This window comes from Plecotus auritus (assembly GCF_963455305.1).
Source record: "Plecotus auritus genome assembly, chromosome: 7".
NCBI lineage: Eukaryota > Metazoa > Chordata > Mammalia > Chiroptera > Vespertilionidae > Plecotus > Plecotus auritus.
This window is the reverse complement of record NC_137774.1, coordinates 60,086,068-60,108,818: the sequence shown is the minus strand read 5'-3', so window position 1 is coordinate 60,108,818 and position 22,751 is coordinate 60,086,068. Positions and strand designations below refer to the sequence as shown.

Here is a 22,751-nt window from a genome sequence, read left to right as displayed (position 1 = left end):
GGATGACCAGGCTTCCTTCAAGCTGATGCTACAGTGTTTCATCTTATTCACCCATCGCTGCAGATCTGGTCTTGATATCAGTAATGAGAGAGGGGGTTGTTGGAGATGATTGCTCAATTCTTAGATCCTTCAAATCAAGGTCAAGAGCAGAGAGACAGACAGTGATTTAAACCAACAAAGCATGTTCTCTGAGCAGATAAACAACAGGGTCCATGGGTCTCAAACGCATCATGCTTGAGGCAGAGCCAGAGTATCCCCATGTTTCCATTCTGCCGGCTGGTGCCACCACTTTTACTGAACAAGGCCTGAGGTCAGTGAAGTGACTCTGGTTGTAAAGATCCCAGGCTCAGGATGCACCTTTCCTTATGGGTTTGCTCATTTGTTTATTTTTAAGATCAACACGTCACCAGAATAACTTTTTGTGGAAGTAATACTGTTTCCACTGTGTTGGGATGTGGAGGATGTGCCTTTAAAAGCACCTCTGTGTGGCTAGGCTGTGTTACCTATCCTCTCTGGGTTTTCGTTTCTTTAGCTAGAATGTGAGTATAAAAATTCTCATAAGTATTTAGCACATAATAATTTGAAAGAATGGCAGATGTTGTTGTTATTCTTTTTCAAGATTGAGTCATCAGTGAGGGGTTGGCTGGGGAATGCGGTGGCTAACATCTGATTACATATTCCTGGTCCCCACTACCCATTGCCAGTTACCCTGCATGACATACTTTGCTGATCCAAATTAATCAAATCAATCTAATAATGTCTTATGTTAACAGGAGTTCAGTCCAAAGTCATTGCAAAAGGTGAACAATCACAGAGAATCAAAATTGCCCTTGAAAAACCCTTAAACTATTTTTATATATTTTTGTTGATTTTAGGAAGAGAGGAAGTGAGAGAGAGAGGGAGAGGGAGAGAGAAAAAAACATCAATGTGAGAGAGAGACATCAATCGCCTGCCTCCTGCATGCCCCCTACTGGGGGTGGAGCCAGCAACCTGGGCATATGCCCTGACCAGGAATCAAACTGCCAACGCTTTGGTGCATGGAACAATGCCCAATCAACTGAGCCACACTGGCCAGGGCCCTGAAGCTATTTTGAATGTGCTGTATAGCAACGCTTCTCAGTAAGTCCAGCCCAGCAGTTTCCTCCAGTGTTGGGTCAAATTGCAGCATCTCCTTCAGATGAAGCCATTGTCCTGCCCGTGGGGGCTGGTGTGGGACAGAACCACACAGCATCAGGCAACACTGCCGTCACGTTCAGCTCTGCTCCAGGAGGCGCCTGCACTGAGTCCCTGAGGCTCACTCCCCACACACGCACTGAATGGAAGGTGGCTCCAGCTCCCACATGTTTAAAGGACATTTTTTTCTGCAGGAAGCACAGAATGGCTGTGCTAAGCACACACAGCATGCAATGCTACCACATGGGTAAATTTCTGTTTGCAATTGTGCATATGTGAAATGCAACAGTATTTTTAAAAGGCAGCCCTTTTCATCACAACACAAGGTAGGGCAGCTTGGGGTGCCCTTAGAATTTGGACCCTTCCCTGGAGAAAAAAAAAATATCTAGAATTTGCTCCTAAGAGTGTAGCTAAGGAGAAGATGCTGATGAAAGACAGATGGATGACTTAACAATGAGACCTACACAGTGGACGGGGATGAGAACTCTGTGCCTAAAATCTTCCTGGGTATCTCTTTACTCCTCACCAACTTAGAGGCTCAGGAATCTTTCCTAATTCCTAAAGAGTGACTTTGTTCCCATTTCCAACAGATCCCCAAAAGTGACTCGATACATCACATGAGCCGCTCTCAGATGCGGCCCGAGCTCCCCCCTCTGCCTGCTTCTGCCAATGAGGAGCCGTCTGAAGTCTATCAGGTCTGTTCACCTGGTGGCCTGTGGGGGACAGGCAGGCAGGGGTGGCAGTGGGATTGGTGGCTTTGGTCATTCCTGTGACTGGGGAAGGCTACCTGCTGCGTTATTGAAACTCCCTGAAATTCTTCTTCTTCAGCTGTAAAGTGAGAGCGATTATTTCTACGTTGTAGCCATGTCCGGTTGGAATAAAGACAATAGGAATCAGTTACCTGACTCACAAACTCACTGTTTATGGAAAGCCAGCTATTATCCTTGACTTCAGAAATCATGCTCACAGTGGTCAGGCAGGGCAATCGGCATCTACTCAGAAAGCATTTGCAGTGAGTTTGCAGAAGATGGAAACAGCATAAGGCCCGTGGGACTCTGCGATTGTCAGCGAGAATGTAGCTAGGACCCCTCAAAGCCCAGGCACCCCACTGGGGATCAAACCCGCAACCAACTGGGGCATGTGCCCTGACCGGAAAGTGAACCGTGACCTCCCGGTGCATGGGACAACACCCAGCCTACTGAGCAACACCGGTGGGGCCGTTCACAGAGACGGCCCTCATTGCACCTCACTCTGCTTGCCTTCCCTCATAGACGGTCATGTCACACAGCCTTTACCCCCCCTTGATGCAACGCACTTCATGGACCCTGGCTGCACCCTTCAAAGAGCAGCACCGCCATCGTGGACCCAGCGATTGCATTGCCAACAATTACTCCCTGACAGCTCAGGACCTGAAGCTGAGGGACCTGCTGAAGGTCTACCAGCCGGTCACCATCAATGTCCCTAGGAAGAGGGTCATTCAGGAGTTGCCATCAGGTATCTGTGGAAGAATGGAGTCTTGGAGGGAGATTTGTAATCCTGGGTTCTAGCCTGGCTTCACTCTTATGGCAGCTAATTTTGGGTAACCTCAGAGAGTCAGTCTCCTCACCTATGAAATGGGAATGATTGTAAAGGCTAACCTTACATTTACATACACCAAAACCTTACAAACAATGCACCAAGCACTATTCTCTATGCACTTGTGTTAATTGATTGCTGTATAAAAAATTATCCCCAAACTTAACAGTTTAAAACAGTGGTTGCCAACCTTTCAGACCTCACGGACCACCAGTGGTCCAAGGACCACTGTTTGATGACCGCTCCTTTAAAACTGCTTATTATCTTATGGTTTACTAGAGGCCCGGTGCATAAAACTCATGCACAGGAGGTGTGGGATGGGGTGGGTCCCTCAGCCCGACGTGCACCTTCTCCAATCTGGAGCCCTCGGGGGATGTCCTACTGACGACTTAGGCCCACTCCCTGTGGTTCTCTGCTCTCTGAGGACCTGCCTGTTCATCGCCACTGTAGGCCCTGGTGTCTGCTCTCTGCAGGGGCCTGCTTGCCACTCACCACTGTGGCCAGGGGCAAGCAGGGCCCTGCTGTTTGTTCTCTGCAGGGGGCTACTTGCCCCTCACTGTGGCGAGGGCTAAAAGGACGACTCTGGTGGGGCTGAGGGGACTGGGCGCCACCATCTTGTGGCTTTGGGTGCTGCCATCTTTGTGACAGAGTGACAGTCAATTTGCATATTCCCTCTTTATTAGATAGGATGTGGGTCACTGGTTGGTTCTGGCTCAAAGTCTCTCTCAAGCATGCAATCAAGGTGTCAGCCAAGGCACAGTCACCTAAAGGTCCTTCTCCCAGCTGGCTCACGTCTTGGGTCCTGACCACCTGTTGGCAAAAGGCATCAGTTTCCTGCCCCACGGCCCTCTCGATAGGGCAGCCATAACTTCTGGCTTCCCTCAGAGGGAACAAGGAGAAAACAAGAGGGAGAAGAGGGCCAGCAAGACAGAACCCACAGTGTTTTTGTCCCCTTTGCCATATTCTGTGTTAGAAGTGAATTGCCAAGCCCACATTCACAGGGCATTCACAAGGGCATGGTACCAGGAGGTGGATGTCATTGAGAGCCATTTGGAAGCTGCTGACCATAGTACATTTTTCATTTTTATTTTTTAAAATCTTTATTGTTGAGAGTATCACAGAGGGGCCCCCATTGCCCTCCTCCACCCTGATCCCGCCCTGCTCCAGGCCTTCACCACACTATTGTCTGTGTCTCTGGGTAATGCAGATCCTATATAATAAAAGGCTAATGTGCAAATAGACCGAATGATAGAACACCTGAACAACCAGTCGCTATGACATGCGCTGACCACCAGGGGGCGCGTGCAGAACATAGCAGGCATTGGCAGCAGGCAGCAAAGCACGGAAAATGGCGGGTGTCAGCTGCAGTTGGATGGTGGAGCAGGTGAGCGGGGGCACCAGACCAAGGCAGGGCGCCGGTCACTGTCATCAGGGTGAGACTCTGGTGGTTACTGAAAATTCTTTGCTCCCGCACACCATGGTCCTGCCCAGCACTTGCACCTGCTGCCTATGCTGGCCCCGCTCACACCACTCCTGGCACAGGCCCCAATTGAGCCATGCTGTCAGCGGGTGCAGGTGGGGCTGGTGCCATCAGCGTGTGGGAGCGGCGGCGGCGGTGGGAGCAGGGCTACTGGCAGACAGGGGACTGGGAGCCACAGCAGGAGGGGCTGGGAAGGGGTGCAGAGGATGGGCTGAGACCTGCCCCTGTGCCCACCATAGTCTTGCGGCACACAGTTCCTTTCAAGATGCATGAATTTGTGCACTGGGCCCCTAGTATGCATATAAAATCTTTGGTTAATCTCTTCCCACCCCTCCCCTTCCCTCAGAGATTCATCAGTCAGTTCCATGTTTCCATGCCTCTGGTTCTATTTCATTCATCAGTTTATTTTTTTCATTAGATTCCTTGTTCATTTGTTTTGATTTTTAGATTCAATTGTTGATATATATGTATTTATATTTTTTTATCTTTTTCTTCTTCAAGTAGACCCTTCAACATTTCATGGTTTGGTGGTATTAAAATTCCTTTGGCTTTTTCTTATCTGTGAAGCTCTTTATCTGACCCTCAATTCTGAATGATAGAGTAATCTTGGTTGTAGGTTCTTGCTATTCATCACTTTGAATATTTCTTGCCACTCCTTTCTGGCCTGCAAAGTTTCTGTTGAGAAATCAGCTGACAGTTGTATGGGCACTCCCTTGTAGGTAACTAACTGCTTTTCTCTTGTGGCTTTTAATATTCTCTCTTTGTCCTTAACACTGGCATTTTAATTATGATGTGTCTTGGTGTGGTCCTCTTTGGGTTCCTCTTGTTTGGGGTTCTCTGTGCTTCCTGGACTTGTAAGTCTATTTCTTTCACCAGGTAGGGGAAATTTTTTGTTATTATTTCTTCAAATAGGTTTTTAATATCTTGCTCTCTCTTTTCTCCTTCTGGAACCCCCATGATGCAAATGTTGGTACACTTGAGGTTGTTCCAGAGGTTCTTTACATTATCTTCATATTTTTGGATTTTTTTTTTTCATTTTGCTCTTCTGATTGGGTGATTTTGCTTCCTCATGTTCCAAACTGCTGATTTGATTATCTACTGTTGATTCCCTATAAATTATTCTTAATTTCAGCTAGTGTATCCTTCATTTCTGACTGGTCCTTTTTCATGTCTTTGGTGTTCTCACTAAGATCCTTGAATTTCTCACTAAGTCCTTTATCATTCTCAATAAGTTCCTTGAAGCTTTCATTAAGTTCCTTGAGCATCCTTGTAACCATTATTTTGTACTCTGTATCCAGTAGTTTGCTTGCTTCCATTTCACTTAGGTTTTTTGTTTTTTTTTTTTTTGTGAGTGTGTGTGTGTGTGTGTGCGTGCGCGCGCGTTTCCTAGAGATTTCTTCCTTTTGTGATATGCTTGTCTCTACGTTTTGGCTGCTTCCGTGTGTTTGTTTCTATGTATTAGGTAGAGCTGCTATGTCTTCTGGAATTGGTAGAGTGGGCTTGTGTACTAGGTGTCCTGTAGGGCCCAGTGGCTGAGCCTCCCCAGCCCCCTGAGCTGGGCAATCTAGGTGCACCCCCTGTGTGAGCTGTGTGAACTGCCCTGTTGTAGTTGAGCCTTGATTGCTGTTAGCATCGATGGGAGGAATTGACCCCTAGGGCAATTGGCTGTGATGACCAGTGGTTGTCTACAATGGAAGAACTGCTGTTCAGGAAACACTCCTTTGGAGCAGGAGTTGCTTCAGTGGGGTTTTGGCACTCACCGAGTCTGCCTCTTGAGTGTGTCACTTGTGAATGTGGTAGAATTGTAATCTGGCATGGTCTGAAGTGGTCCACCGGTGCACTGGCTCTGAGACCTCCCAGGATGTACAGTCAGCTACTTCCCAAAGTTACTGGGACTACTTCTACCTGGGGCCATATGGCACAAGCTACAGAGCAATCTTCAGATGGCTGCTACTCGTGTTGGCCTTGGGGGTTCCCAGGAGAGGCCAAACTGTGAACTAAGGCAGGTTGCTGCTAGTGCCAGGCCTGGGGCCACTCATTGATAGATATGGAGCATGCTGCTGCCAGCTGATGCTTGTTTGAGAGATTTCAGAAAAGTCTGAAGCCTGAGCTAGGACAGGCCATTCACATGGAAAAGCCACTACAAATAGCTTGAGTGGGGATGCAAATTGGATGGGGCAAAGTCTCAGGAAATTTCCAGGGTGGAGCAAATAGTGTGGGCCGGACTGATGGAGACTCAGATATGGTGACTGCCAGTCAGCTCTGTGGTGGGATAGGTCCCAGCATAGGAACAATTACCTCTGCCAGCACTTTTGTCTGGGAGAAAGCTGCCTCCGAGTTCCTGCCCTGATGCCAGACAATCTAGTTCCTCCCCACATGTCCTTGGACACTTTCAAGCTGCTGCCCCAGTACTGGAGCTCAGAGGGAGTGAGTCCGAGTAAGTCCGTGCACTGGCCCTTTAAGAGGAACTGCCTGAGTCTCTTTCAGCTCTGTATCACTCAGCGACAATCTCCACTGTTCTCTTCCCAACACTGGAACCCTGGGCTGAGGGGTCTGGCGTGAGGCTGGGACCCTTGCTCCTCACAGAAACCTCCACAGCCTAGATATCCCTCCCTATTAAAAAAAGTCACATGAGAGTTTTGGACCAGTTCATTCCATGTCTCTGCCCCTCCTACTAGTCTCAATGTGGTTTCTTCTTTACTTCTCTAGTTGTAGGACTTCCATTCAGCCAGATTTCAGGTGGTTCTGAATGATGGTGGTTCTGTGGTTTAGTTGTAATTTTGATGTGGTTGTGGGAGGATTTGAGTACCACATTTACCTATACCACCATCTTGGTTCCTCTTCCCATAGTAGATTTTATATATTAATTTATTTAATCCCACCAGGTACACATATATCTATTTAAGGGTATCCTTTAGTAATTCTTGTTAGATGTATGTTGGAGCAATATTTTTTTATATTTAAAGAGTTTTTTGCCTATTACTATTGTATTTGGAGTAGATTGATGAGGAGCTCAAGTATGAACTCAAAATATATCTTGAGTTTTCAGTTCTCTTTAATTATCTCAGAATTTCAATTTAATATTAGTATGTCGTTAATACTTCTCTATTACTTGTTAATTTCCTTAGGCTAGAAACTTAAGCAAGTTGAATAGTAGAGTTTTATGTCATTTATTAAAATTATTTGTAGTTACCCTTTATTGCAAATAATACTGGGTTTTTTTATTTGTGATAATCACACATTATCTCTTTAAAATAACTATATTAAGTTTAAACATCTGAGTCTATTTAAAAATATGAAACAATAATACATGTGACATTAAGCAAACAGAGCAACAGGGTTGGAGAGTGGATCAAGTAGGCAGTTATTAATACCTGTCAAATGTATGAATGAATGGCCTACATGCTCATCCCTATTTCACAATTGAAGAAGCTGAGGCCTGGAGTGATGAAGTCACTTTTTCAGGGTCACACAGGTAATTAGTGGTGCAGGTGGGACCAGAACCCACATCTGCCTCATCCCACTGCACCAAGTTCACCCCCTTAAACTGCTCCTGGACAGTCCTGAGAGTCACATCCCTGTGGACAGAAGATGGCCCAAAGCCACTGCCCATCACTGATGTCTTTCTTCTCCACTATTCTAGCAACAAAAAACTCAGCAGAGCCTGAGAGGAAGAAAATGAAGTCCCCCCCGATAGACAAAATGGATCCTACCAGGTAAGGTGTCCTTGTGGGTACAAGGGATTTCAGGACACCAGGCTGAACCAGAAAAGGCTGTGGTCTCACTAAAGCCATGCTCTTCTCAGCTTCAAAGCATTCCCAGACACCCAGTAACCAATGGTCCCCCCGACCCCTGCCAAATCTCCTTAATCTAAAAAAACTTAAGATGCTAAATAAAAAAAAATTAACCAACTGAGCAAACCAGTGCTAACATACCTATGCAATGCTCCATGTTAGAGGTCGCTGCTCATGCCACAGCTCTCAGACGACATGGAGGAGGGCTTCTGCAGAAGAACCCTTATGTGGCTGGAGAAAGCAGGCTGACAGCTCAGAGCCTCTGCTGAGCCAGGGCTGAGCCATGTCTTCTTTTCAGGACCAAATCTGCCCGCAAGACCTTGACCTCCTCACCCAGGAAGAAGGAGATGGTAACCTCTGAGACCCCCCCAGGAAGCAGACCAGCGAGCCCAGAAGAGCAGATTAACACGATGTTACAGAAGGAGATGGAAATAGAAAGTAAAGAAGCCAAGCCAACCGAATCAGACTTGGAGGTACATTCTCGTCACTTCCTTTCTCCCAGTTGGCATCTCAGTGATTCTGACTTGGGGGAACAGCAGAATCACCCAGGGAATGTTTTAAAAATACACAGTCCAGAACCCAGGACAGTCTACTGTGTGTGTGTGTGTGTGTGTGTGTGTGTGTGTGTGTGTGTGCGCATTCTCTGATCTAGTAAGCCTTAGAAACCAATACCTTTGGGTTCTCTGAGAACATAAGTTGCAAAATGGTGACCCACAGGCTGGGATTGCCAGATTTTGGAAAACAAAAACAAAACACAATACAGGACACCCAGCTAAAGTTGAATTTCAGATAAACATGAGCAATTTTTTAGTACAAGTATATCCCAACCCATCTAGCAACCCCACCATAGGCTGAATTTGGTCTATTGCTGTATGAGGGAAATCTCATATGAGCTAGATTTTTAATTTCTCTTGAAAAATTAAGATATTCCAAGCTGAGTAGGAGCTGCCTCCTTTAGATGAGAGATACATTCTCAAGTTTGTCAATTTCCACCATTCCTTACTATTTTTTTACTTGAGGCCTGGTGCACGAAATTCATGCATGGGGCGGGGGGGGGGGGGGGGGGCTTCCTCAGCCCTGCCTGCACCCTCTCCAATCCGGGATCCCTCTCACAATCCGGAACCACTGGCTCTTAACCGTTCACCTGCCTGCCTGCCTGATGCCCCTAACTGTTCTCCCTTCCTGGCCTGATCCCCCTAACTGCCTATCTGCTCTCCCCTCCTGGCATGATTGCCCTAACTTCTCCTCCCTGCTGGCCTGATCCCCCTAACTGCCCGCCCCTGCCAGCCTTATTGCCCTAACTGCCTAACTACTCTCCCCTCCTGGCCTGATCGCCCTAACTGCCTAATTGCTCTCCTCTGCCAACCTGATCCCCCTAACTGCTCTCCCCTGCTGGCCTGATTGCCCTAACTGCCTAACTGCTCTCCTCTGCCGGGCTGATCCCCCTAACTGCTCTCCCATGCTGGCCTGATCGCCCAAACTGCCTAACTGCTCTCCCATCCTGGCCTGATCGCCCTAACTGCCTAATTGCTCTCCTCTGCCAACCTGATCCCCCTAACTACCCTCCCCTGCCGGCCTGATCGCCCTAACTGCTCTCCCCTCCTGGCCAGATCACCCTAACTGCCTATCTGCTCTCCCCTCCTGGCCTGATTCCCCTAACTCTGTGGTCGGCAAACTGCAACTCACAAGCCACATGCGGTTCTTTGGCCCCTTGAGTGTGGCTCTTCCACAAAATACCACGGCCTGGGTGAGTCTATTTTGAAGAAGTGGCATTAAAAGAAGTTTAAATTTAAAAAATTTGACTCTCAAAAGAAATTTCAATTGTTGTACTGTTGATATTTGGCTCTGTTGACTAATGAGTTTGCCGACCACTGTCCTAGATCAACAAGGCATAGGAACTGACACCCCTCCTGGCCTGATCCCCTAACTGCCTATCTGCTCTCCCCTCCTTGCCTGATCACCCTAACTGCCTATCTGCTCTTCCTTCCTCTCTGCACCCTTCGGACCCCCAGCACAGGTGTGCTGAGAGCTCTCTGCCACAGCCCCACCCCCATCCTGATTGGACATTATGTGACGGATTCCTGGACAATTTGCATATTCCTCTATTATTAGTATAGATGTCCAGCCAACTGTCACTTGTTAATGTTACCTGCTTGATTCTAGGTAGCCTTTTGAGTTTCTAACCTCTACCTTAAAAGGAGAACAATAAAACTTTAGAGTTAGCAGCTTATGAGTTTATAGTACATAAAAATGATTAACAATAAAAACTCAGTCATTATGTGGTGTTGGCAAAATTCCATGCTAACCCTTATTTGACCCCATTCAAAACCTGGGTACTATGATCATTCTTATTGCCCAGCTGTGGAAATTGGGGTGTAGACTGATTCAACAGCTTTCTGGGGTTATGCAGTCAGGAATAGGCCAGGTCTGGCTGATGGTAAAGTCTCTGTGGGTAAGAGCTACCCAGCATTTCTCAAAGTTGCCAGCAGATTATAATCACTTAAAGTGCTTGTTTTTAAAAAAATTGCCTGAGGAGGGGTCTGTGGAGCTGCATTTTAACCAGAGCCTCTCTCCCCACCCAAGAGGGAGTTTCTATATAATCAGCTTTCACTCCAGTTGGAAAAGGTGAGCTCAGCCTCTTCTGACCTAAGGCAGTTGCCACTGACACTCAAAGCTGATTTCAAACCCTTGCCTACACTTGGTGCTTCTCATCTATTTGAAACGATCCATTGCTAGAGCCACTCAGCCATCAGCAGCTCAGAGGCAGGCCCTAAGGAAACAAAACTCTCAGTGTCGCCAGGTGACATGGGCCATTTTTATTCAGTGTGTGCATCTGTAGCTTTTCTAAACTCAAAAGTCCATGGTTGGATTAAAAAGCCCATGGTTAGATTAGAAAAGCTATCATAAGTCTCACTAGGTCTTTGAGGATCTTTTTTCCCCAACTGATGGCTACAAGCTATAGAATCAAACTGCTTTGCAGAGGACCAATGTTGAGGAGAGTGAATTGAGTCCTTTTAAGGAGCTCACTCCTCTTCTTAAAGCTCATCAGATATACTGCCTTGTCCCTCTGTTCCTGTCTGCATGGCGTTTGACAAATCTTTCTTTTTACTTCACTGACCTCTCTCTAGCTTTGGTTGAATCCTCGAGTCATGGGGAAGACTCGCCAGCAATCTCATAGCCATGCTTGTGAAGTCACAGCGCAGGCCACATGGCTGTAGCGAGTGAAGGGTAGGGAGAGGCGCTGTGTGGACTTGGCCTCCTGTCAGCTGATGGGTGTGGGAAGGTGGGCACAGTTCACCAATCATGATCATTTTCTTCCTGGTGGTTTGTTTACGGAAGAGATATGATTATTATTTGACCCATGGAATCCGAAAAGACATGATTGCCCCCGAGGAAGATGAAGTGATGGTTCGGATTTCGAAGCTGATTCCTAACACACTGCTGACAAGTCCCTTCCTGGAACCCCTGGTGAACACCCTCATGGAGGAGAAGGAAAGTTACTATTACAACAGCCTCATGAAAAGCATCGGTAAGGCTGGGCAGACCTGGGGCGGAGGTTCCCATGCAGAGGGCCCCTTCCTTCTTCTCACTCTCAGACCTCTACCGCTGTTCCTCTGAAAATGCCAAAGCATTTTAACTTTTAATTCAAATGCCCCCACTCCACCACCACTCATGTCTCCCCCAGCCCTTCTCAGACGTTAATGTGCACCCATTTAACCTGGGGTCTGGTCCTGATGCAGTGGAGCTGGGGAGGGCCCCAGGCCCTGCATAGCTAACAAGCTCCAGGTGAGGCAGCAGGTGCTACTTCCCAGGGACAACACTATGAGTGGCAAAGAGAGACTCCACATCTGCAATCACACTCAGTACCTGCCTCTTCTCTCCACTCTTTTGCCTCTCTCCAACCCTCAGTGCTCACTGCATCTTCTGCACTCCCAGCACTTCTTGTCTCCACTTTCAACTCACCTGTGCCACTAAGTGTCCACTGTCTTTGCATTCTCATTGGGTCTGAGCTGCCTTACGAGACTGTAAGCTCTTTGGTGATGAAGGATGTCTGGTTGATCCTCACTCCCCTTCGGCCTGGGCCCCAGGTCTTGCTCACAGTAGGTAGGGGAACTGTTCGATGAAGGTGGGTAATGTGAGAAACATGCCTGGAGGGTGATCACGTTAGTTCCCTACCTTCCTGTTTTATCTGGACAACAGCCATCTTCACCAACTTGTCTAGTTATTTTTATTTTCCTAATTAACTTTCTGATGGCGTGAGTGTAATGGCTCCTTGTTTACTACAGAGTAAAACCAAACTCAGAAGAATAAACTTGTAAAGTCCTTCAAATTCCAGCCCCAACCTACTTCTACAGTTTTATCACCTTGAACTCAAACCACTTGCACCTGCTATTCCTGCCACAGCGTGAACAGCTGCTCCTGGAGCGTATTATACAAAAGCCACGGCCTGCACTTTATTGTATGCTGCTCCTCGGCCCCCTCCTCTTCCCTCCAGGTCCTGTCTCAGAAACACCTACTCACCCCTCAGTTCAGATGTTACTTCGCCTGTGAAGCTTTTGTCAATCTTTCTTTCCTTAATGTGTGACATTTTTTATCTCTGAATTTCCATTACAAGTATCTGGTGTCATCCATTGTGTTGATTTTGGTGTGAGGAGTCAGTTAATGATTAATGAGGCATCGGCAAATACTCATTGTTATGCAGACGCTAGATATCCTAACAGGATGCAATCCCAGGTTCCTCGAGCTCCAGACTGAGGTTACCCACCTCCTTCCCTGGTGTCTTCAGACAGAAAACACAGAACCGCAGAGCATCCTCAGGGGATTGCCGGTGATCCTGCCAGTGAGGGAGCATTTTCAAGTGTTTACCTTTGGAGTGCTGAAGCTAAGAGCACAAGTGCTCAGGGTCCCTGCACACTAACAGTGTTTCCTGTTGGTTCTAGTTGATTACATCCTCATGGACCCAGAGGAGAGGAAGAGGCTCTTCATTGAGAGCACCCCCCACCTGTTCCCGCAGAGAGCCATCCGGGCGCCTGTGCCCTGGCACGGGGCCTACAAGAGCGCCAAGAAGTGGAATGAGGAGCACCTGCACACGGTGAACCCCATGGTGCTCAGCCTGGAGCAGCTGTGGTTTGAAGAGTAAGAAGGGCCTCCCTCTCCCCTTTCCTCTCTTTGTTGCTTCCACACATAGGAGAATATGTTATGCTGGGCACTGTGAGGAAGCCCTGTCCTGGGTGTGAGATGACAACATCCTAGACCCGTGGTCGGCAAACTGTGGCTCGCGAGCCACATGCGGCTCTTTGGCCCCTTGAGTGTGGCTCTTCCACAAAATACCACGGCCTGGGCGAGTCTATTTTGAAGAAGTGGCGTTAGAAGAAGTTTAAGTTTAAAAAATTTGGCTCTCAAAAGAAATTTCAATCGTACTGTTGATATTTGGCTCTGTTGACTAATGAGTTTGCCGACCACTGTCCCAGATCAACAAGGCATAGGAACTGACACCCATGCTTCATGCCCACAGCCCCCGGGTTTCTCAGCACTGGAGCATCCTGGGTAAGAGCACAGGCATGGAGCCAGGCTGCAGGGCCAGGCCTGGACTCCGGGGCTTCATAGGTGATAGGTATGGGTGTGTTACCACCTCTTTGTGCCTCATCTCAGAATTTGGGATAATGAGAGCTCATAGGGTTGTAGGAGGAATAACTAAGTTAATGCTGCAAGGTACTCAGAACAGTGCCTGACATAAGTACCCAGTAAGTGTTAACTAGCCATTGCCTCCATTATGACCTGTGTCTCACTGAATTCTAATTGCATGTTTACTTGTTTGACTTCCAGCCCACGAGAGGGTGGGTACTTGGGTCTTACTCATTTATGTAACTCAGTTTCACACAGGGTGGCTGGCACAGCCTTGGTGAAAGTCATCAGTGACTAAATTGGCCACAGGAATTGCAAAAGTCCAGAGCAGGCAGGGGTCTCTTTTTTTTTCTCTTAAGTTTTTCTAAATTGAAATATAATTAACACACCATAAAACTCACCCCTTTGAAGTGTACAATGCAGTAGTTTTTAGTATATTTGCAAATTTTTACCACCCTTACCAATCTTCAACTCAAGAATATTTTTATCCTCCCCCAAAGAAGCATGTACCTCTCAGCAGTCTTTCCAGCCCCTCCCTCCCTCAGCCCCTGGCAACACTCTCTGCTCTCCGTCTCTGTGACTTGGCCTTGTCTGGACATTCCCTGTAAATGGAACCAGGTGGTCCTTTGTGTCTGGCTGCTCCACCAGCGGGATGTTTCCAAGGTTCATCCACAGAGAAGCATGCATTAGGACATACTTCCTTCTTCTGGCTGAAAAGATCTCACTGTGTGGCTAGCCTGCATTTTGTTTGTGCACTCTTCAATTGAACTGGGAAGAAAGACTCATATTCTATGGGCCCCTCAAGCAGGAGTGCAACTCCTGGTGGGAGAATAGGCCACCAGGGTTCACTGAAAGTCAGGCTGCCACCATCTGGGTTCTTTATTAGAAAAGTTAGAGGCAAATATGTTTATTTAATTTTGATTGGCTGAACTTGGCAGCTCAAATATTTTGTCTTGGGAGGATCTCTAGTTTAGAATGTGTTTTATCTTGGAGAGCTTAGTTGTTTTCACATTCTTAGCTTTATCTATATTTTTAAAAGGAATTGTTGGGGAAGTCAACCTAGGACTTCCTTCTTTGAACTGAATTCTGTTTTCTAAGGCTTTGCAGGTGTCCATCAAGACACTGAAAAAAAAGAAGTAAGTTTCTAACTGGGTGGAAGTATGTTGAGTAATAATGTTCTTGCTCTGGCACTACAGAACTTCTGGTTTGAGTAAGTTCATCTCTCTGGGCCCGTTTCCTTATATGCAAAGTGGGAATAGTAGCAAAGCTCCCCTCATGTGACTGTTGGGGGAGGTGCTTAGAACAGTGCTGGGCACACAGTGGTTGTGCCCACAGCACTGGGGTCTTCAAGCCCTGGAGCATGCTGGGTAAGAGCACAGTGGGGAGCAAGGTGTGTGGCCAGTGGGCAGCACTGCTTTAACTACAAGCATGTTTACAGCCTCAAAACATAAATCAACCTAGAAATTAATGAGGAACTCATTCTCGGGCCTGGTAACATGGCCAGAGGCTCAGTGCCATGGGAATGTGCACGTGAGTTTAATTTGATTGTGTAATGGAGAGGGCAAACTATTGAACCGATAGCCGGTACTAAGAAGAAAGGATGTGTACCATGTGCTTTTCATGGCTCTGTAAGAAGATTCTATAGGTAACAGAGGTACAAAAATGAACCAGAATCATTCAGAAGGCTTTTGTTGGCTGAATCAAAAAAATTCACAATGAGGAAGATTTAAGGAAATGATACAGAGTAATTTTCTTACATGGCTTGCATTATTTTAACTTTAAAAATTCCAAGAGGTCACCTCGTTATCTGTGAAGGGTAAGATGTTTGGGGACAGGATGAGGGTTGTGGTCTCAGAAAGAATAGATTTTCTGGCAATTGGGAAATTTGCTGGGATTCAATTGAAGATGTGCAACATCTTTATCAGGTGGTGACAAGGGCCACTTGTGGCTGGGTGACAGCATACATAGTGCTGAGTCCTCAAGTTCTGTCTCCCCCTGGCAGTGCCCTGGCCTGGCCTGGCAAAGTGAAGACTAGGCTCACCACCTCCACCAAGAAGGACTAAAAGTTGCCGGGTTTTAGGAGGAAGGCCGGCTAAAAGTCATTACAGTGAGTGAGGAAAAGGAGGAGCAAGAACGGAGACAAGCTAAGAAGCAGCAGAGATCTCCTTGAGGAAGTGACAGGCACTGGTGATTTCAGCATGTTTTATAACTGAGTGGAGGGATTCCATCAGCTCTGAGCCAGGAAGAGGACTTGTGGCCCTCAGAGCCAATAAAGGCCCGAGGAGTGTGGTGAAGAGCAACTTAGCCATTGATCTGAAAGAAAGAGGGAAAGATAAGAGCATCTCAAAGCAGGGTGTTCACCAACAAATGTACTTTGAGTGCCTGCATCGTGTAAAGCCATGTGCCAAGGGAGGCTGGATGTCTTGGTGAACTGTTGGGGGTGGGACAGTGTTGTTGTTTTTTTAAAACAATAATTTTCTTGATTTCAGAGAGGAAGGGAGAGGGAAAGAGAGATAGAAATATCAATGATGAGAGAGAATCATTGATTGGCTGCCTCCTGCACATCCCTCATGGAGGATCGAGCCCACAACCCAGGTATGTGCCCTGACCAGGAATCAAACCATGACCTCCTGGTTCATGGGTTGACGCTCCACCTCTGAGCCGCACCGGAGGGCTACACAGTGTCTTCTCAAGTAGCTCAGTAACCCACCTGATCGCGAAGACGCTCTGTGTGCCCTGTCCTCTTTGTCTTCACTGTTTGTAAAGAACTTTGGTCCATTTGACATCCCAGTTCTCAATCAGCCAAATACAAAGTTGGCGCCCAAACCCTGTCCCCAGTTGGGACACCCAGCACGACACACAAGACTCAGTAAATTCCTGCCAAGTGGCTCATTTATCTGCTCTTTGCAAGACTTTTTGTAAACTGTCCACTTCCTTCTCAGACTCCCCAATTTTTCAGATATACTTAGTTTTTATCTGTTTAGCTCTCCTCTTATTGAAGAAAGAGCATATATGCTTCTTGAACCTGTCCTACACAATTTGTCATGAAGCTGAGCTAGTTCTCCCCTTTCTTTTGGCAGGTTCAGAGACCTCAGGTTTGTTCGAACAGCAGAATTACTGGCAGGGAAATTGCCTCTGCAGCCCCAGGAATATCAGGATGTGATCCGGAAGCACTGCATGGAAGCACGCCAGGTCCTGCTCAGCAAGTCAGTACCTGGCCTGAGTGGGGCTGCCTCACATGATCCCAAAGACAGGAACCTCTCTGAATGAAAACTCAGTCGCAACCCGGGGGGCTGCACCATTGCTGATGTCCCACTGACATCTCTCTGTCCTCTTCATTCCAGTGCCCCCAGCCTTTGTGTCTCCTCACACCCACTGCGAATCAGCCCCACCCAGTCTCCCTTCACTTTTAAACTCTCTCATTACTATTGGTGTGAGGGTACCCCTTCCAGCCCCACCTCTGAAACCCTTGGGCCTCACTGGTCACAGGACAGTGCACTTGAATAACTTGCATGCAGTGGCCCAGATAAACAGCCCCCAGGTTCCCATGTTAGAGGGTTTTCAGTCACTCAGACAACTCCTTTTGCTTTGTAAATACATGCAGGACTATGTCCAGATAAATTAATTCCCTTACATGAAATGATTATGATAATACCTACCATTGGATTTTTGCATATCAGAGAATATGTACTAGTAAGTATATGCAATAGCTGGCACTCAGCAGCTGCTTAGTAAATATGGTAATTATTACCTGTGACCATGACTAGTACTAGTACTTCTAGATGCTAGAACAGTAGTTTTCTGGCAAGCAGAAAAGAGATGTAATAGATGGAGAGGCCAGTGATTCCCACTGGAAATTGGGAATTAGAATTTGGGGAAGGAAGAAAGAACCAATGAGGCATCCATTTCTTCTTTTCTAATTCCTCCTCTCAATTTCTGAACAACCACGGCCACTATGTAGTTTCTTCTCTGGAGTTTCTTTTCTCCTCTCCCTCTCTCTTTCCCCTAAAATCTGAGTCAGAGATCAGGCATATGCCATGGAGAGAAGTTGCACAAAACATTCCAGTTCCTGAGGCCCCTTCACCCTAACCTCTGATTATAATGGAAAAGCTGTAGACTGTTTCAGCAGAACGTGGCCCTAGTACCCTTGTCCATGTGTGTAATGTTAATGGGAGAATAGTCTCTCAATTCAAATCTTACTAATTTCTTCTCAGGAGAGTGGTGTTGGCAGGAGAGGCAGCCAGATGTGAAAATACCAACTTCAAGAGGTTCTCACTTGGCTACCCTCCTGTCTTTGCAGGTGGATCCCCACCTGTGCTCAGCTTTTTGTCTCCCAGAAGGAGCAGTGGGTCCATTTTGCTCCCAGGAGCGACTACGACTCCTCCAGGAACATCGAGGAATATTTTGCTTCTATCGCATCATTCATGTCACTCCAGCTCAGAGAGTTGGTCATTAAGTCTCTTGAGGATCTCGTTTCCTTTTTCATGATACACAAGGTGTGTAGGGGGCCATAAAGAAGCCCTTTTCAGGTATAAATGACTAAGATAGAATCAGGATGCCATCAGCTATGAGCCAGGACAAAAAATAAAAATCTTGATTCACACACACTTCCGGTCCTTATCCTATATAATAAAAGGCTAATATGCAAATTGACCGAATGGCGGAATGACTGGTCGCTATGATGTGCGCTGACCACCAGGGGATAGACGCTCAATGCAGGAGCTGCCCCCTGGTGGTCAGTGCACTCCCACAGGGGGAACACCACTCAGCCAGAAGCTGGGCTCATGGCTGGCAAGTGGCAGTGCTAAGGATGTCAGACATCCCCCGAGGGCTCCCGAACTGTGAGAGCGCACAGGCCGGACTGAGGGACCCCCCGAGTGCACAAATTTCATGCACCTTGCCTCTAGTCAGTTTATAAACTAAAGTTAATATACAGCAAGCTTTCATGAGATAATTAACTACTACTAAATTGGTAAAAATCTATAGAAATGTAGAAGTTGTTAAGAAAAAGATTTAATAAAACAGAATACTTACCCTTTATAGTAAAGGGTATGGCCACTTTTTCATCCTATCAAAGGACAGGGTTGAAAAAGATTGTTATCAGCCTTTAGCTTGATGTTTAGGGAGTGTTGTATGTATCATTGCAGATACTGACTTTCCTTCTTTGGTCTTTGAAAAGGGAATCCCTAAAACCAAAAGGCTTTGTTGACCTAATAATTTCCTTCATAAAATGACTTCAGTGAAGTTGAAATAAAAACAAAAAACACTAAGTTCTGGTTTTCAGAGCATCACAGTATCCCCTAAACTTCAGGAGCTAGGGATCAAGGATGATTCTTTTGGATTTTATATCATATGGGCATCGTACCTTAAAAAGAAAAATATAAAGTTAAATTGCCTGGTTATAAAAGGTTAAGTTCTAAGCATCTGTCTAAATTAAATAAAGATGAACGATTGCCTTTTGCTAAAACAGTATAGATACAAGTGCTGTCGAATTTAGACTGCAGTGTTAGCACTCTAATGAGACCAATTTATAGGTGTCATTGTAAGCTTCTACTCTACTAAGCAGAAGAGACTCAGCTGTGTAAACAGATCTCACTCTAAAATTGCACACAGAGGGAAAAATAAAATCTTCATAGGTCTGAAGGAAGAGGAAAATTTATGGTTATTTGATACATAGTAGATGTCAACAAATGTTTATCAATCATCCTTAAACTGATCTAAAAATGTCTAAAAGCAATTAGTCAGACAAGTACTTCATAGCTGCTCTATGGCAGTTTCATTAGGCCCTGTCTTTTATGAAAGGCATCTTGTATTACTAGCCTGTGTAGAGAATTATGAATATCTCCACACCAATATTTTTATTGTAGGGAAGCTTGGCATTTTGAGTGTCTAAAATAGACTATAGACTCATTACCAATGTCATTTATTTGAAGTATGCAGATAATTATATGTTTGGATTCAGTCAGCAAATTATTATTGAGCTCCTACTATGTGCTAAATATAGTCTTGGATATTTTGGAAGAGGTAGATGGTTCAGACACAGGTCTTGCCCTCAGGTTAGAGTAGAATAGAAAAGATAACATGTACTTATAAATCTCTACAAGAAAGAAAGATAAAATACCCTGAGTAAGTGGAAATATGGAAGTTCAGAAGTGTAGGAGATTTTGAGATGAATTTTGAAGGATGAGGAGGGTTTGGAAATACTGATGCAGGAATTTTCAAGCAAAGTAAACATATTGAGTAAAAGCTATGGGGAAGGGAAGAGGATGAGCTCAGGGTGGTCTAAGCCACCCCTGCCCTCATTTTAAGCATGGGCAGTGCATGATGCCCTTCACGACCTTGTCTGATGCTTGTGGTACTAGCAATGGTACAGTCCACTCCCTTAATTCTAGAAAGCCCCATTTTGTGACAGTTGCCATGTCTTATATCTCCTGAAGGATGGGAATGACTTTGAAGAGCCCTACCAAGAGATGAAGTTCTTTATTCCTCAGCTAATCATGATCAAACTTGAAGTCAGTGAGCCCATCATTACCTTTAATCCATCTTTTGATGATTGCTGGGAGTTAATATGCAACTCTTTCTTGGAAATTATTGAAAGCTCTAAGAGGATCCCCAAGGTAGAGTATTCACTTAATCATATGTTTGTTTGTTTGTTTGTTTGTTTTGTTTGTTTTTTGCTTATTGCATAAAGTATATTTAAAATGGCTATTTATACAAGATATTCAGTCAGGGAAGTTTCAGTTTGGGAGTTCTATCCTGAGTATACCCTCTTGATCCCAGGAAGAGGATTTGGATCATAAAGACATGCCCATGCATCCCAGAACTGTGCTTCTAACAAGGGCATTAAGAGTTACTTTGTGGGAGAGTAGAGTCCCCCAAGATGCACCTCCAAAGGGCAAATGTGTCCCAAGCTGTATCCAACTTGAGCTGATAATTCACAATGGAGCAATTGCCATAAACTTGCCAAGAATCTATATAAAACTTTGTCTAATTTAGCTCTTGAGTTTCCAAGTTTGTTTTGTTTGTTCAGCCATTGTAGGTGGCTAGGAGAGGGAGTGAACGCTCCCTTCCTGGCCTGAGCCCTTTCCAGCTTTCTTCCTGGGATGGCATTACTAATCAGATCCCAGACACCAGTGAACAGAGTCTTAGGGCTGGACTCCTTTGTGCACCATCTTCTGTTTCCTTCTGGGTGGTTAGTGTGGCGAGGGGGCCAGTGTCACGTCTAGGCCCACATAGGGAAGGGACCTGTGGGATGCTCCTCTTCCCCCGTCTCCGACCACATACTTGGATGCTCTTAAGCACTCCTCTCTCTGTAGTTCCTTACTGAGAGAGCTGGTTCTACAAGCTCAAGATTCAAGTTGGGTTTGTAGGGAAGCATGTGAAACCAGTGCTCCAGTTGGTTTCAATCTAAATTTGGGGTTTCAAACCCAACCAAGCCTGATTAACAAGAAGACTGAGTGTGTGAAGGGAGAAGAAAAATGCACGGTGCTCCTACAGTCAATATCCTGAGGAAGAAAATGAAAGAGCAGATCTGTAATTGGAAAGATGCGTGTGGGGCTTGGGGACAGATAAAATGCACATGGCCTGAGCTCTCCCTCACTGCTGTTGAGCAGCAGTGTTTGTAAGCATCTGGGCTGGGAGCACCCAGGGCTCATGTGGCTGCTACTACAAACAGCCCAGGGGAGCCAGTAGCAGATTCAGTGGATGGTAATGCCAAGAAGACCCAGTCACAGGTCACAGTTTGTACCAGGTTTGAAAGCTAGGCCCAAGTGAATGCCAATGACTTTATCCAACTGTGAGAAAAGGCAGCACAGGCCCAGAGTTCTCCATCTGGCTCCTGCTGACACACTCAGACTATTCTGTCTCTGAACTGGGTAAATGTAAAAGAATAGTTCTTCATGTTGAATATGTAAAAAAAATATCCAAGAACAGCAATAGGTAGACAGTACACCCAGTCCCTACCAGTCATATAGTTTTTTGGTGGGTTTTTTTTCATATATTTTTATTGATTTCAGAGAGGAAGGACGAGGGAAAGAGAGATAGAAACATCAATGATGAGAGAGAATCATTTATTGGCTTCCTCCTGCACACCCCCCACTGGGGACCAAGCCCGCAACCCAGGCATGTGCCCTTGACTGGAATCAAACCTGGGACCCTTCTGTCCACAGGCCGATGCTCTACCCACCAAGCCAAACCGGCTAGGGCTAGTCATATAGTTTTACATGAATTTTAAAAGTTGGAAAAAGTCAGCATGAGATGTTTGATAATAGTTCTCAAGGTGCAGAGGAAAGCATATTTGTGAGAAACTTAGTAAAGGAAACAAAAGCATATTTTAGAAAATATTTATCTTCATAAAAAATAAAATTGAAAGGGTTCTGATCAAGATGGTAGCGTAGGTAAATAAAAGTCCTATAACTAAGGATATAAAGAGTAAGCCACATCAACACTGGTAAGAAAGGCAAAGATTCAGAACAGGCTGTTCCCACACCCCGTAGGGCAAATAAAAATCAGGAGGGATATCTTGGCTGCAGAGGTCCCTTTGAAGAGCAAGGGATCCCAACCTCACACCAGGTCCTTCAGCCTAGGGTTCCAGTGCCAGGAAGAGAAGTCCCCATACCTTCTTGCTATAAGAACCAGTGGGGATTGAAGCTGAGGGAGACAGAGGTCTGCTAGAGTCTCAGGCAGTTCCTCTTAAAGGGCCCACCAACAGACTTATTCAGACTCCCTCTGAACTCCAGTGCTGGGTCAGCAACTCAAAATACAACAGGGACATAAGGAGATGAACTGAATAGTATGGCATTGGGGTGAAAGCTGGAGGGGCAGCTTTCTCCCAGACAGAAGTGCTGACAGAGGCCATTGTTCCTTTTCTGAGACCCCACCCCACTCCACAGAGTGGGCAGGTGGGCACCATACCTGAGTCTCCATCAACCCAGCTGACACTGTTAGACCTGCACTGGCAAGTCTCTGAGATCCCACCCCACCCAACGTGTGGGCCCCATCCCAAGCCAATTCCAGTGGCTTTTCCACACAAATGGCCTATCTTGACTCATTCTTTGGACTTTTCTAAAATCTTTCAAACAAGCAGCATCTGGCCTCAGAGAGCC

At 46.1% G+C, this 22,751-nt stretch overlaps 1 protein-coding gene across 2 annotated transcripts in view; it reads left to right on the top strand.

The window, feature by feature from the left end:
* Window positions 1–22,751, top strand: part of DNAH3 (dynein axonemal heavy chain 3) — a gene marked incomplete at its 5' end in the record, with an annotated part of 199,493 nt that overhangs the window by 1,054 nt on the left and 175,688 nt on the right. The window contains 9 exons of one of the 2 annotated variants that reach the window (XM_080680101.1): window positions 1,764–1,868; window positions 2,445–2,667; window positions 7,872–7,944; window positions 8,360–8,495; window positions 11,362–11,551; window positions 12,963–13,158; window positions 16,728–16,853; window positions 17,948–18,143; window positions 20,085–20,264. In XM_080680101.1, coding sequence (XP_080536227.1) covers window positions 1,764–1,868; window positions 2,445–2,667; window positions 7,872–7,944; window positions 8,360–8,495; window positions 11,362–11,551; window positions 12,963–13,158; window positions 16,728–16,853; window positions 17,948–18,143; window positions 20,085–20,264 — 1,425 coding nt within the window. Of the gene's footprint in view, window positions 1–1,763; window positions 1,869–2,444; window positions 2,668–7,871; window positions 7,945–8,320; window positions 8,496–11,361; window positions 11,552–12,962; window positions 13,159–16,727; window positions 16,854–17,947; window positions 18,144–20,084; window positions 20,265–22,751 lie in introns of both variants that reach the window. The other variant, XM_080680100.1, reaches the window with a different exon arrangement.